This window comes from Ovis canadensis, chromosome 7 (assembly GCF_042477335.2).
Source record: "Ovis canadensis isolate MfBH-ARS-UI-01 breed Bighorn chromosome 7, ARS-UI_OviCan_v2, whole genome shotgun sequence".
Classification (NCBI taxonomy): domain Eukaryota; kingdom Metazoa; phylum Chordata; class Mammalia; order Artiodactyla; family Bovidae; genus Ovis; species Ovis canadensis.
This window is the reverse complement of record NC_091251.1, coordinates 88,146,062-88,162,834: the sequence shown is the minus strand read 5'-3', so window position 1 is coordinate 88,162,834 and position 16,773 is coordinate 88,146,062. Positions and strand designations below refer to the sequence as shown.

The following is a 16,773-nucleotide window of genomic DNA, read 5'->3' as shown; positions in this document are numbered from 1 at the left end:
AAGATTTCCTGATACATTTCCCTTAACATAAGCATGAGACTGAATACATATATAAACAGTAATTGCTAAGTGGGCTAAGAGACAACTTTAAATAACAATTTCAACATTATCTTACACTACAAATGAAATCTTTGTTCTCAAAATGGGTTCCAAAACAAAAAAGAAAACAGAACATCAAAAATGCAAAATCACCACCAGTGGCAATGAAAGAAACCTAAGAATAAGGCGTAAAAGAAAAGCTATAAATGTGAGCGCCCCATCTCATGGCCCTCTTAGAGTAAGATAGGAAGCATGTATAGTATCTAAAATACTCCCAATAAAATAAAATTTTGCTTGTTTCCCCGGGAGAGACAGCTAATTTCAGAAATGTGTTTTAATATATTTGCTGAACGAATAAATGAACAAATTATTAAGTGACTAAATTATGATGACTCAGCTGTTCTAAGTGAACAAAGGAAGACTGATCTCCCTGTGGCCTAGGGGGAACGCTGGAACCTCTGTTTTGGGGTGTGGCTATGAAAATCATGCTAAATCTTGTAACATTCATACTGTTCTCTAAAGTTATGCACCCATGTCACTACATGTCACTTTAGGAGAAACAAATCAGGTTCTTACCCAATAACTGGATGTTTGAAGCCTAGCTTCTTGGTGGCCTCTTCTATTTCCTTTTCTAGCCAAGGTTGTGGGCGGATCAAGTATTTGACAAACTGGGACACCCACCACACCGCAGGATCACCGTGGACTCGGACAAGTCGGTCTGCAAGGTCTTCTGGCACAGCCAGGGGTAAATATGGAGGACGAGGATGAAGACTGTCCACAATGGGGAGCTCGACTACCTGCACATTTTTGTCCTTTATTTCACCTGAGGGAATATCAAAGCATATCATCACATTGTATTGCGTGTACAACTACCATTTGATAAGAACTCACTCTGGGTGCTTTTATTGGCACAGAAACTCTAAAGTATTATAATTTTCATTTTATAGAGGAAGTTAAGTAACTTGCCCTCGGTACCAGAGTAAAAGTGACAGAGCCGAACGTCACATTCAGGTTGGTCTGCCTCTCAAGTATGTGGCCTTTTCTTTTCTACCACAATGGGCTGCCATATCAATACCTCATAACCCAGATAAAGATGGTTTCCAGCACTCCAAGCATCTAATCAGAGAATAACCGTATTGTCAGTGGACATGTTCCCCTAGGCAAAGTCCTGTTTTTCATAACTGTTTTTCTTTTTAAAATTTGTATTGCAGTTCCGTTGACTTACAATGTTGTGTTACTTTCTGCTGTATGGAGAAGGGCAAATATCAAATGATAGCACTTACATGTGGAATCTGTAATTGTTTGTTTTGAATTAGACAAAGAGTTCTCAAAACTTCCAGCATGTCATGATAGCAAATGGCTCTTGCATACTTTCATGACAGAGCACAATGACTCTAGAGATATCTAAAGATTACAATTTTAAGACAAGTATCTCTTTTAAAGAAACAAAATAAGATAGTTCCAAAATCTTTTTTTTTTTGCCTGGCCAAAATTAGATCTATTATATTTTCAATGATGACCATAATAGAATCTGTGTTGATTGTCTACCTGAATAATTTTAATTTCAAGTTAGAAAAGAGATAGATAATTGCTATAAATTATGATTAGTTTTGAAATTCAACTTCTATGTACCATTAATGTTACTGCTGTTCTATCAACTTTATAATACGTTGAGAACAAACCAAGATGTTATAACCAGCATCCTCAGAGTTTATGTCACATTTTAAAGACCACATAGTATTAATAATAACTAGAAAACACAAACATACTAGGCAGAAAGATTTCACAAATATAAAATATACTGACTTAAATTTTAAGTAACAAAACATATTAACCTAAACATACAAAATAACTCCAGTTAAGATGCTGTCATTGTGCATAATAAATCAGAATCACAGTTAATCACTGGGCCATTAAAGAAAGAATGTATTTGTAGTGAGCAGACACAGAATATGTTTGAAATATATTCACCAAAACGAAACACAGTCCTTAAATTTTGTTTTTCTATAAAGGAAAAAAGTGTTTTAAAATAAATTACATGATCTGGGTATGTCACTCAAACCAACTGCATGGTTATTAGAAAGTCAGTTATAAGGCTAAGGATTAGAAACATCTGGTTAATATTCTCACTGATATGTAAAACTCATTTCAGGAGTCTTAGAACAAAACCCCTGACACATAATGTTGAGTGAATAAATGAGAATAAACAAATTTACCACCAGTATTGCAGTTCACTTCGTATGCCAGTTAAGAAAGAGCTGGGCACCTTTATCAGATGAGAAACTGTAATTAAGAGTGTTTAGGGAAACAGTGAGCTGTATTTTAAATTAAGCTCTAATATCTCCCTAAGGCAAGGAAAATTAGGGTGCTCTCCCCAGGGTGGAGATGATAAGTAGTATATGTATGAGAAGGAAAAAAAAGTAAGGTAGAAAGCTAGCCTTTTCTTATAAAAAAGAAAGAGAAAAAAGAAGGAAAATCCTAGCTTCTCCTATATGACCATAAACAAAAGCAAAATTAGTAGAGCTACTTTCTTTTTGCAATTTCTTCCTGAAAAGGCTATGCTAAATTTCCCATGTAACTAACTCCAAACTTCACTCAAGAGAAAGTATTACCTTCTATAAATAATTGTCCCAAGGCCTTAATTTCTGCATAGATAGCTCTATTGACTATTTCATTTCAGAAATGAAAACTACGCTTGCACCTTCCAGACATAGAACTCAGTATATTTGTATTGACTTATTTATTCATTCACTTGTTCAAATATTTACTGAATACTACACTATGCTAAAACACTGTACTAGTCAGAGTATAGCCTATAGAGTGATGACATGGTTACTGACTTTCAAGATTTTCAGTTCAAAAACCTCACTCGAAACCAGAATGCTTTTGGTGAAACAAATAAACAAAGGAACACACAACACCATCATCACCAACAAACACGCTATCCAAAACATATCAATACTCAGTTATCCAGTAAAATATTAAGAAAGGGGTATTCATATTTATAAATGAAAAAAAAAACTGTTAGAATAAAACTTTAGCCTCCTCAATAATGACATATTTCAAAATGAAAGAAAATTACATAGTACATGCTAAGTTTGAAGTTCTTTTCTTTTACTTGGTTTGCCATAAAACATTTTTATTCTATTGGAATACACATTCAAAAGAATTTAAACCTGGAACAGATCCTAGATATAATCTTATTCACAGTTTTCTAAACTTTAGTCATTTATGTACCACCTTTGTAATTTCTGCCATATCCATACGTACCATCTGTACTATTTAATGTTTAAAAATCCACTTTTTAAAACTTAAATTGATTTATTTTATATATGGTAACTGAAACTATAACTTTGCTACAAACAAAACTACGTTATTAAATTTTATACAAATTCTCTTGCTTGTAAAGGGCACTAAGTTCAAGCCAGATTTCTATTTAAAAAAAAATTTATTTGGCTGCATGTGGCACACAGGATCTTTGTTGGATCATGCAAGATCTTTTGTTGCAGTGCCCGACTCTCTAGTTGTGGCAGGTGGGCTCCAGAGGGCTCAGGCTCCAGCAGTTGGCATGTGAGCGCTCTAGCTGTGGCACGCAGGCTCTGGGGTGTGGGCTCAGCAGTTGTGCGTGGGGTTAGCTGCTCTGCAGCATAAGGGGTCCTAGTTCCCTGACCAGGGATCGACCTGCCTAACTCTGCATTGCAAGGCAGATTCTTAACCACTGGATCACCAGGAAGTGCCTGGGGCCAGCGTGAGGAACTCCGCCCATGGCAAAGGTCATGAGGAAGGCGTGAGGAACTCCGCCCATGGCAGGGAAGTCCCCAGATTCTATTAAAAGACTAAATAAGGAATAACTCAGCTATGAGTCAATGTTTAATTTTTTTTTTTCTTTTCAGAAAACTGCCTGACATTATCTTACATGCCACCTAAAATCACCTCTAATAATCTGTGGTAGGTTTCAGAATTTTGGGAAACACATTTATTTAAACCCCCTTATTTTCCAGAGGAAACAGAGTAAGAGTGGTTAAGAGGATTTCTCAAAGGTAATTAGCTAATAATCAGACTCTAGTGCTTACTCTCGAAGAAGGCAATGGCACCCCACTCCAGTACTCTTGCCTGGAAAATCCTATGGACGGAGGAGCCTGGAAGGCTGCAGTCCATGGGGTTGCTAAGAGTCAGATACGACTCAGTGACTTCACTTTCACTTTTCACTTTCATGCATTGGAGAAGGAAATGGCAACCCACTCCAGAGTTCTTGCCTGGAGAATTCCAGGGACAGGGGAGCCTGGTGGGCTGCCGTCTATGGGGTCGCACAGAGTCGGACACGACTGAAGTGACTTAGCAGTGCTTACTCTACTATACTACACTCTGCTTTCTGGAACATGCATTAAAAAAAAAAAGCATTTAAGTACATCCCTGTTTACCAATGAAGAGTGCTCTGCCATTCTAAGACTGTTGTTTAGGTGCTAAATTGTGTCTGACTCTGTGACCCCACGGACTGTAGCCCTTCAGGCTCCTTTGTTCATGGGGTTTCCCAGGCAAGAATACCAGTGTGGGTTGCCATTTCCCTCTCCAAGCGATCTTCCTGACCCAGGGACTGAACTCAGGCAGACTCTTTACCAGTGAGCCATGACAGATGCCCAGATTAAGACATCAGCATTGGTTAAAAAAAAAAAAAAAAAGTACTGTTTAAAAAAAGCTCTGTTTAAAAGCATTACTCTGCTACTGTTTTATGTAACATAAGTCAGAGACACTAGCCCTGCAGATAGTCAATCAGAATTATTAGTCTTCAAAAGAAAGGGCTTTAGAAGCTTATTATCCACCATAGCTAGACAGCATATTAAAAAGTAGAGACATTACTTTGCCAACAAAGGTCCGTCTAGTCAAAGCTATGGTTTTTCCAGTAATCATGTATGGATGTGAGAGTTGGACTATAAAGAAAGCTCAGCGCCAAAGAATTGATGCTTTTGAACTGTAGTGTTGGAGAAGACACTCGAGAGTCCCTTGGACTGCAAGGAGATCCAACCAGTCCATCCTAAAGGAAATCAGTCCTGAAAATTCACTGGAAGGACTCATACTGAAGCTGAAACTCTAATACTTTGGCCACCTGATGCGAAGAACTGACTCACTGGAAAAGACCTTGATGCTGGGAATGATTGAAGGCGGGAGGAGAAGGTGACAACAGAGGATGAGATGGTTGGATGGCATCATTGACTCGATGGACATGAGTTTGAGTACGCTCTGGGAGTTGGTGATGGACAGGGAAGCCTGGCATGCTGCAGTCCATCGGGTCACAAAGAGTTGGACACGACTGAGTGACTGAACTGAACTGATAAATTAATGGGCTTTGCTGTAATGAAAAATGTTTCAAGGATGGAAAGATTTTGGGCCCCAGTCCATAAGACTTCCTCTGTAACTACTGTCTTGTGAGAGAAGCAGAACTCAGGAAGGGGGACTCTCCTAAAAACAGAATTCATAGAGCTCAGACTGGTCAAAGCAAAGAGGTCTGGAATAGGGTTGTCAGTTGAGAAAAATCTTCAATAAGATATCACTAGCTAGAACTTAAATTCACTTGGGGGGAGAAGGGAGTTATTAGTAACTTTTTGGTGATTCTGAACCAGAAAACCTGTCTACTTTTTGGACTCGAACTTCTTAAAGAGATTTCCGTCAATACCCATATAGGTTCTGGCTTCCTCCAAATAAGTACAGAGAGATAGAATAAGGTTTTAGTTCTCCTCCTTAGTGTGGTCTTGAATGGGTCTAGCAGCTAGGTGCCATCCCATTCAACAGCCATACCAAAGACTGTGTCAACTGCTGGGACTCATGGCTCCACTGGAGGCTAGAGCAGGGAGTGACATCAAACGAAATATAGCAAAGCAAATGCCTATTCATACAGAACCATGACTGTGTGCACAGTGATTAAGAGTATAGGCTCTGGAGTCATAAAAATTGGAGTTCAAATTCTCTATCACCTAACTGTCATGTGATCTTGGATAGGTTATATTTAACTTCACCCCTTTTTATTCATCTGGAAAATGGCATTGATAACAGCAATTTTCTCATATGTAAAATAGGGTTAATAATAGTATCTTACTCATCAAGTTATTCTGTGGATGAGATATTGCATGGAGAAAGCTGAATACAATGCCTGATTCACAGCAATTCTCAAAAAATGTTAGCTCTTATCCTGGGACCAATTCTGCTGAACAGTTCTCAAGAACCTGGCTATCGTTAGGTCCAGGAAGAGATTATTTACCAAAATATTATATTCTCTGAAAAATATATCAAAGTGCCCCATTTCAGTGAGCCAAAGGTATGCTCCCGAATACAGCAGATAAGGACATATAAGATATACACCCAAAGTAAATCTTGTTCATACTGTTTGCCACAGGCAATAACAACTGAACACAGAGTGAACAGCAATTCTGATCTATGTGAAAATTCTGATATTCTATCATCACTATCTTGACCAAAATTCTGTGCTATACTGAAAGCTCAGAATAGCAGTAAATTGTTTAAACTGCTAATACTTCCTGCTCACGTCACAGCAAGAAATTTATATGCTTAAATTATATCCACAAAGGCTATCTGGACTTTGGGGATTTACATTTTCTTTGCCACAGTGTGGCCAAATATGACTGATTAAATCTTACTCAACTCTCCGAGACTTGTTAGAGAAGGTATGAGTAAAAAGACCGAAAGTTAACCACCTGTGTTGATACCTCCAGAGGCACGGGGGCGGGGGTGGTTTGTTCGATTTTCTGTAATTTATAGGGGGCCGTTTAAAAAAAAAAAAATCACATAAATGTGTGAGCTCTGTTCTTTGGGATTTTTAACATGACATTAATATTTATATCCTCATTTAATGGATGAGCTCTGTTCTCCTTTAAAATATGAAGGAAAGATATACTATTAAAAAGTGAACATCTGGGCCACTTTCCTTTTGTTTTTCAACCACTGTGGCTGATAGAGATCTCTTCCTGAACTTGAATGAACAACTGTCATCTGTCATATGAATTCCGTCACTGCTCTACTTAAGCAACAACTCAAAAGACTGTTATTACTTCCAGTTTGAATGCTTGAACCAGTTGAGTGAAAAGTTCCAAATTCAATCATATGAAACACACTGCAGTGTTAGCAACATTGTTAAGAATTAGCATATCACTATGTGAACGACTATGCAGCATTCTTATGAGGTGCTTGCTGCTTTTACTAGCAACAGAAATGCCTTGCAAAAGCAATCAGGCTCATGGTTCACTGACCTCAATGATATTCTGACAGACTTAACTCTGGATCGAGGACTAAAAGAACAGCTAATGGAAAATATGTAATAGCTTAGTGAATTATGCAGTTCAGGATAAGGTGGGCAGGACAGTGTCAAAAGCAAAAAGACCAAAGATATTTGTTTGCTTCATGGCACTAAACAGGATTCCTGAAGTCATTCTTAATGTTTCTGAAACAAAATTAGTCATTTAACTTTTGTATACATATATGTTACTTTGCCAAGAGGTTCCAGACAGTCCACAGACGCTATGTTCATAAAGGGGATGCTGACAACAGTTTTTTGTTTTTTTTTTTTCTTGATGCTTCACATTGCGCAGGTCCTATAACTCCATGACTAGAGGTTTGGGGGAGTTTTTTGTTTTTCAGGAATACCTTCTTCTAACTTAGAACCTCCTTCTAACCCAAAGGATCCCAGAGAATCCTAGAACAGCTTTTCTCATTGGTAAGAAACACGGAAACAGAGAAGAGAAAAGAAGCAGAAACAAAGACAAACCTCAATTTCATAAAATTTAGTAAAGAGCCAAACCCCAACCTCTCTTTCCCCCATGATTGAAAAAAAAAAAAAAATCACGATTCCACTGTCATATTCCTCTTATTCTTTTATCACATGTCATGTCTCCTTGAAAGAGCGAGCCAGAAGGAAGGACCTCCAGGTGATAACAGTCTTTCATTCCTTGAGAATCCCTGGAAGAAGTTAAGAGGGCGAGCAGGAGTGCTGGCAGGCTCTTGCAGAACAGAGCTGTCAGGTGGCACGCTGTGCTCCCTTTTGCTGTGGGGTAGTTTTATAGCTGTCTCTGTGGTCAGCACAAAGTTGAAGAGTTAGGAATGTGATGTTTCATGTTGACTTTACAACTACTTGTAATTTTACACTAAGTTATCATCCAATTATGTTACATCAGAAAAGCCTAATTAAGGTTCCCTGGTGATAGAGTAACGGTCCATCCTAAAACCCTAAGATGCAAGAATTATAACAAGAAATTTTGGTTATTTCATGAAAGAAGGAAATGAAAATACACTCATATTGGAAGGAGGAAATAATAACAAAACAGTTAAGACTTTTGTAGGATGTGAGGGAAAAAGACAATCAAGTATGGTGCTGTGTTAAAGTACTACAAATTACTGATAAAACAGACAAATATATTAGCTTACTAAAATAGGAACAACAAACCTTCCTTACAGTGTATGCTGTGTGCTTAGTCGCTCAGTCGTGCTGGACTCTTTGTGACCCCACGGACTGTAGCCCACTTCCCTGGTGGCTCATATGGTAAAGAATCTACCCGCAGTGCAGGATACCTCACGGTTCAAACTCCTGTCCACTGAGTTGGTGATGCGGTCCAACCATCTCATCCTTTTTCATCCCCTTCTCCTCCTGCCTTCAATCTTTCCCAGCATCAGGTTCTTTTCCAATGAGATGATCCCAACTGCTTCCTATTATATGCAACATATTTTTCAACCTGTAGACAGTTATCTATCAATAGACCACAAAGTCTTAATCTGGTAGATCTCTAAATCAGAGGCCACTATTTATCATAATCCTATCTTCATGTCAACTGATAAAGAGTCTGGCAGGGATGAAGGTCCAGAGTCTGTTCTTCCCATATGCTTTGCTCCTTCTCAATGACCTCTGCCATAAGCCATTTCTAAAAATAGCTCCCACATCCACTCCCTCCCCACTGGACCTCTCCATCAGCATCTTGAATCAAGAGGTGACACTTGCTGAACACCAACCACATGCCAGGTTCTACACTGAACATTTTCCATAACATTATCCTAATTAGTCTACAAAGTCTTTATGTGGTGAGTACTTGCTTATCCCCATTTTACAGATGAAGTTAAGTAACCCGTTTAAGGTCATTTAGCAAGCACTCAGGAGTTGAACTTAGACATTCTGATTCCTGAGTTTAAAGTCTTACTCCATTCCTATTCCACTTCCTTAAAGTTTCAGAGAAGGCCAAAATACCTCTCATGGAATGAAAGAGAGGGGAGAGGGCCAGGCTCCAGGTGTGAGTTTAAATAGCAAGACAAAGGAAGAGGTAAGGCCAACTCCCACAGGTAAGATCTAGACCTATCTCTGCAGAGTGCACTGCACCTAGAAATTTAATGTTAAGTGAAGGACATAAAACAATGATCATGTGTACTCATAAAACTATCAGAAGATGTGAGTTGTGGCTTAACAAAACGATATCATTTATTGTCATTTTGGGTTCACACTTCGATCTCCCAAGAACGAAACAGTAACTAAAGACAGATGATCTCAACTTTATTCATATGAAATAAAGTGCTTGTTAGTCAATTTAAAGCTCATGGTTAAGAGTTAATAATATCTTCACAATTTGACTGTAAAAAGAAAATATGAATTAGCCAACCAATGACAGTCTTATTTCCTAATAATGATAAAATAAGCTTTCCATGAAGAACAAATAGCCTACTTCATAACATAGAATATGGAAGCAAAGTTGTTATAAAATATTTATTAAACTTATAAATCATTCTCTTATTATTTACATACTTTCAATGATTAAACATTAAAGCAAAAAATATTCTGCAATCTAAAATATTTCTGTCCTTAAAAAACCTACTTTTAATTTCTTAAGTGGTATATTAGGGATAAATAGAAGTAAACAAATTTCGACTTATTCACGAAAACCTTATACACTGACTGAAGTATCTAGTGTTAATGATATGATCCAAGAGTTATGGTAAAATAACTGATGGCATCCAAAATAAATCATAAAATAAATACAAGTATTTGTATTTTCAGAAACATTTCCAGCCTTGATTATTATAAAAATTAACTTTATTCATGTCAGTGGAATTTCTGAAAAATTAAAAAATATCACAAAAAGAACTTCTAGAGGTGATAAAAAGTAATTTTTACTAGGTTGAATATACATGAAAGAGGAAATTACGTTTGTATGTGAATAAATCTGTGAAGTTCAACTACTCCATCTTAAGAATAAGGAGAAATAATGGTTTTTAAGAGGACAGAGATCTTCCAAATGATAAGAAAAGAAGAAGAGAATCATTTTCTTCTACCTGAAAAAATGAGAGCTAAGAGGGGATATGTTCAGAGCCTATAAAAATCATGAAAGATTTAGACAATGTGTTCAAGATGTACTCCCCAAATCTTAGAATTAGGAATGTTTCACTAGTGCTTGAAAAAATAACTTCAAGAATAAATAAAGTCTAATTTTACACAATAGATGAAATTCTTACAGAACTCATTACCCCAAGAGAAGATAAAAGCCAGATTAACTATGTCTGGGAAAAAAAATATAAATGTTCAGACCTTGATATCATGGATGGCAACTATATCTCTTATAATATGTCAGTGAGAACTGCTGCTAAATCAGAGTTCTGAATTGGATGAATCAATAATATGACCCCAAATGCCCTTTTTAGGCTTCAATGCACAGGAAACAATATATACAAGATAATAAGACTACATTACATTTTGGTTCTAAAGGGTGCTTTTTCTTTGTGTACTAACAAACTGTTATTTCTTTTCCTTTCAGTTGGAGATAAGGGGTAGATATACCATTGAAACAGAAGAAGATAAAAGGAGGAAGAATACAATATTACGTATGCCTGCTGATACTGCTTACTCGGTTAGAAAAGATTATAAAATTCATAAAATAAAGGATATTGGAATTCTGACATTGGTACTTCATAGTTAAGTTTTGTAGGACAAAACTTGTACATGATAATTTGCTTTTGTCGGTATCAAAAACCAGAAAAAGGATTTACTGAGAGGTCACTGGTTGCAGGACTAGAAACCTGGTCATACTAGCTCAAGTGAAAAGGAAAGAATATAAGGGAATTGCCAAAACAAAACAAAACAAAACAAAAACAAGAAGTACAACTGTATTTTATAGAGAATGAGAAACCTGCAATTTTTTTTACCATCGTCTGTGCAGGTCAGCTACACTCTTTGCTAAGTGACTTCTCTCTTGTCAGTGTCCCATCTTGTAGCCATCAGCTTGAGTCTACAGGATTTTACAACTTAGTCTCACCCTTAGATAAGCAGAGTCTCTTGTAAGGATACTAATGTTTACTGAGATCATGTGCTGAATACTGTGCCAAATACCTATGAATATTATTTCTCTTAATTACAAAAATTACCCTACAGGGCAAGTATTCTTACAGATGACCAGTGAAGGAGTTAGAAGACAGACCCATCAGACTCCACAGCTGGTGTGCTCAAGTGCAAGATTAGATTACCTGCCAACAGGTAACTTGTTGGCACAGCCCAGCCTAAAGGGTTAGTTTCTCAGAGTCAGATACTCATTCTGGCCTCTACATCTGTGAATATACCTGTGCATGTGTGTGTATGGATGTATGCAAGAGGGGAGGAGTGGTTACATGATATCCGTTAAACAGTAAAGGGCTGTACTGCCCAAACAGATGTTTTCAGAAGAAGTGTAAGGACATAATAACTGATGTATAGTAAATCTTTGACTTTTAGGAATTTATTATTTTTTCCTGTTTCCAAAATTTTATTTTTTTCTCATAGGAAAAAAATGTATTATAGGCATGAATCACATTGTCATCTCAACAGTGTTCATGTAGATTTGTTCCTATTATCATAATCATAGTAAAAATATGACTATAAATGTCTATTCACAAGTTGCTCTCCTAACCTAAACTGAAGATCAGTAAAGAGGAAAAACATCTACTTCTACCTTCCAGAAAAACATCTACTTCTGCTTCACTGACTATGCAAAAGCCTTTAACTGTGTGGATCACAACAAACTGTGAAAAATTCTTAAGGAGATGGGAATACTAGACCCAGGTTCGGGAGAGGAGGAGATGGTGACAGAGGATGAGATGGCTGGATGGCATCAGAGACTCAGTGGACAGGAATTTGGACAAACTCCGGGAGAAAGTAAAGGGCAGGGAAACCTGCTGTGCTGCAGTTCATGGGGTCACAAAGAGCTGGACACGACTGAAGAGACTGAACCAACAACATCTAAAAAACTGCCTATTTAAGGAGTGTCTAAGAAAACCTAAAAACAAGGGAGACAAAAAAATGAAGATACTAGAGGAAAATTTAACATTGGACACCACAGCTACCACAGTTTAATAGTAAACGCAGCTTCAATCCTAGCCAGATTAACATAAAACCTCACACCAAAGGCCTGTCTATTTCAGTTCTGCATTTACATAATTCATTACGTTCAGTTTTCAGCACAAAATTGTAAGATATGCTAAAAGGCGAAAAAAAAAAAAAGAAAAAAATCAGACTGAAGGAACAAAGCAACCACTGGATCCAGATTTATATATGGCAGACATTTTAGAATTATCAGACCAGGAATTTTAAATAACTATGATTAACATGTTAAGAATTCTAATGAAAAAAGTGAACAATTTGCAAGAAGAGATAAGTAACATAAGCAAAGAGATGAAGACGCTAAGAACCAAACGAAAATGCTAGAAACAAAAAACACTAACAGGAATGAACGTGTTTGATGGGCTCATCAGTAAACTGGACATGACTGAACGAAAGAATCAATGAGCTTGAAGATAATGACAATATAAACTTATAAAACTGACTGGAAAGAGAAAAAAAATAATGAAATGAATGAAACAGAATATCCAAAAACTGAGACAATTACAAAAGGAGAACATACATGTAATGGGAATGCCAGAGGAGAAAAAAGAGAGAAAGAAAGAAGAAATATTTGAAGTAATAACGCCATGAAAGTGAAATTGAAGTTGCTCAGTCGTGTCCAACTCTTTGCGACCCCGTGGACTGTAGCCTACTAGGCTCCTCTCTCCAGGGGCAGATTCTCCAGGCAAGAATACTAGCGTGGGTTGCCATTTCCTTCTCCAGGGGAGCTTCCCATCCCAGGGATCGAACCCCGGTCTCCCGTATTGCGGGCAGATGCTTTAACCTCTGAGCCACCAGGGAAGCCCATAATAATGCCACAGAAATTTCCAAAACTAATGATGACAACAATCCACAGATCTACAAAGTTCAGAGAACATACTAGGCAGGATAAATAAATAAAAAATCTATATCATGAATGTTATATTCAAACTATAGAAAATCAAAGAAAAAATCTTGAAAGAAGTCAAGGAGGTAGGGGAGAATCTTATCAATAAAGGAACAAGAATAAGAATTACACAGGCCTTCTTTTCAAAAGGACTTCCCTGGTGGCTAAGATGGTAAAAAGTGTCTGTCTACAATGCGGGACATTCGGGTTCAAGCCCTGGGTTGGGGAAGATCCCCTAAAGAAGGAAATGGCATCCCACTCCAGTACTATTGCCTGGAAAATCCCATGGACAGAGGAGCCTGGAAGGCTACAGTCTATGGGGTTGCAAAGGCACAACTGAGCGACTTCACTTTCACTTTTCTTTTCAAAACCCATGGAAGCAAGAAGGGACTGGAGTAAAATACTTGGCTTTTAAAGAATGAAAAATCAGCTGCTTAGAATTCTGTATTCAGTAAAACTGCCTTCAAAAGTCAAAAGAGACTTTCTCAGACAAAAATTGAGGGAAACTGTCGCTAGCTTCAGAGAGAAGAAAATATGTCAAGAACTCATATATACATACATACATATACAGCAAAGAGTGTTAAAGAAGGAATAAATGAAAGTTAAATAGAATCTTTTTTCTTATTCTTTATTAATCTAATAGATAACAGTTTGTTTAAAGTAATAACAGCAAAAAAATATTTCATGATCATAACTTATGGATAAGCTATGCTTCAAAAAACTAAGATCATGGCATTCGGTTCCATCACTTCATGGTATATAGATGGGGAAAAAAATGGAAACATTGACAGATTTTATTTTCTTGGGCTTCAAAATCACTGAAGGTGACCACAGCTATAAAATTAAAAGATGCTTGCTCCTTAGAAGAAAAGCCATGATAAACCTAGGAAGCATACTCAAAAGAGAGATATCACTTTGCTGACAAAGGTCCATATAGTCAAAGTTATGGTTTTTCCAGTAGTCACGTACAGATGTGAGAGTTGGATCATAAAAAAGGATAAGTGCTGAACAGAACTGATGCTATTGAAGCTTGATGTTGGAGAAGACTCTTGAGAGTCTCTTAGACAGCAAGGAGATTAAATCAGTTAATCCTAAAGGAAATCTACCCTGCATATTCATTGGAAGGACTGATGCTGAAGCTCCAACACTTTGGCCATCTGACGTGAAGAGCCCACTCATTGGAAAAGACCCTGATGCTGGGAAAGACTGAAGGCTGGGGGAGAAGGGGATGACAGAGGATGAGATGGTTGGATGGCATCACCAATTCAATGACATGAGTTTGAGCAAACTCCAGGAGATAGTGAAGGACAGGGAAGCCTGGCATGCTGCCATCCATGGGATCGCAAAGACTTGGACATGACTGGGTGACTGCACAACAACAAGCTTATGGATAAGTGAAATAAATGATGACAGTGCTTTAAGGAATGGGAGGGAAGATTTGGGACTACTCTGTTATAAGGTATTTGAAGTGCCCATGAAGTGGCGGTATACTGTTATTTGAAAGTAGACTTGTAGTAGTTATAAATGTGTGTTATAATCTTTAGGGTAACTACTTAAAAGAGAAGTTGTAATTTATATGCTAAGATAAGAGAGAAAATGGGGTCATTATAATGATCAATTAAACCAGAGAAGGTAGATGAATAGAGGAAAGTAATAAAGAAACAAGGTCAACAAATAGAAAAGTCACAAGTATGGTTTACATTAATCCAACTTTATCAATAATCACTTTAAATGTATGTGGCCTAAATACACTAATTAAAAGACAAGAACTGTCAGAGTGGATCAAAAAGCAAGGCCCAACTATATGCTGTCTACAAGAAACCTACTTTAGGTATGAAGACAACAAACATTAAAAGTGAAGGTATACAGAAATATATACTGTGCCAGTATTAATCAAAAGAAAGGTGGAATATCTCTGAGTTTCAGACAAAGCAATGAAAATTGTGACAGAGAACTGTTGTGTAATGTTCAGGCGCAGTTGTGTCTGACTCTTTGCAACCCCAAAATGACAGGGGGTCCATTCTTCAGAAAGACATTATGATCCTTAAAATGTATGCACCTAATAAACAGGTATAAGATTATATGAGGCAAAATCTGTTAGAACTGCAAGAATTCGTTATTTATTTTAATTCAAAGATTACTCACAAATTCACTATTATAGTTAGAGACTTCAATATCACTCACTCAGTAAAGATATAATTGAACAGGATAGTATCATCCATCAAGTGGATCTAATTGACATTTACAGAATACTTCATCCAGTAACAGTAGAAGGCATGGTCTTCTTAAGCTCAAAGGGAATATTTCGCCAAGTTAGAGCATACTCTAGGCCATAAAACAAACTTTAACAAATTTAAAAGAATAGATATCATAAGAAGTATGTTCTCAGACAACAATGAAATTAGATGAGAGATCATTAACAGAAACATAGCTAGAAAATCCTGAGATATTTGGAGATTAAATAGCACACATAAGTAATATAAAAATCAAAGAAGAAATCTCTGGAAATTAAAAAACTTTTTGAACTAAATGAAAAAAAGACATCAAAATTTGTGGGATGCAGCAAGAGCAGTACTTAGAGAAAAATGTACAGCATTAAATGCATTAAAAGAAAAAAGAGCCAAAATCAATCATCCAACTTAGGAAACTGGAAAAAGAAGAATAAATTAAGTCCAAAGTAAGAAGAAAAAATATCAAAGAAATTGAAAGCAGGAGAAAATAGAGAAAAATCAACAAAATTAAAAGCTCATTCTTTGAAAAGGGCAAAGAAATGGATAAACCTCTACTCAGGGTAAAAAGAAAAAAAGAAAAGACGCAAATAATATCAGTAATGAAAGAGGTACCATTTAGTACTGAACCCATGGACAATCAAAGGATAATAAAGGAATATTATGAACAGATTCTATATTCACAAATTTGGTAACTTAGATAAAATGGAGCAATTCTTTGAAAGACACATTTACCAAAATTCATACAAGGAGAATAGGCCTATATTGATCAAAGAAGTTGAATAAATAGTTGATAACTTTCCAAGACAGAAAGCACCAAACCCAGACGGTTTCACTGGTGAATAATACCAAATATTTAAGGAACAAATTATATCAGTTCTCTACAATTTGCTCCAAAAAACAGACACAGAGTGAACACTTCCTAACTCATTTTATGAGGCCATCATTATGCTAACATCAAAACTGCACAAATGCATTATAAAAAAAAAAGAGACCAATATTTCTCATTAACATAGATGCAAATTCTCAAGAAAACATTAGCAAATCAAATCTGCTGCTGCTGCTGCTAAGTCGCTTCAGTTGTGTCTGACTCTGTGAACCAGCCTTGAATAACCTGATGTATATCCCACTAAGTCATGTTGAATAATACTTTTTATATATTGTTAGATTTGATTTCGGAGAAGGCAATGGTAACCCACTCCAGTACTCTTGCCTGGAAAATCCCATGG

The 16,773-nt window shown here is 36.8% G+C and overlaps 1 protein-coding gene across 8 annotated transcripts in view; it reads right to left on the bottom strand.

Annotated features, from left to right (window-relative positions):
- The window catches only part of FUT8 (fucosyltransferase 8), a 315,512-nt gene that overhangs the window by 23,527 nt on the left and 275,212 nt on the right, over nucleotides 1-16,773 (bottom strand). For all 8 annotated transcript variants that reach the window (XM_069596833.1, XM_069596835.1, XM_069596832.1 and 5 more), the window contains one exon: nucleotides 616-862. In XM_069596833.1, the coding sequence (XP_069452934.1) occupies nucleotides 616-862 (247 nt within the window). The remainder of the gene's footprint in view (nucleotides 1-615; nucleotides 863-16,773) is intronic.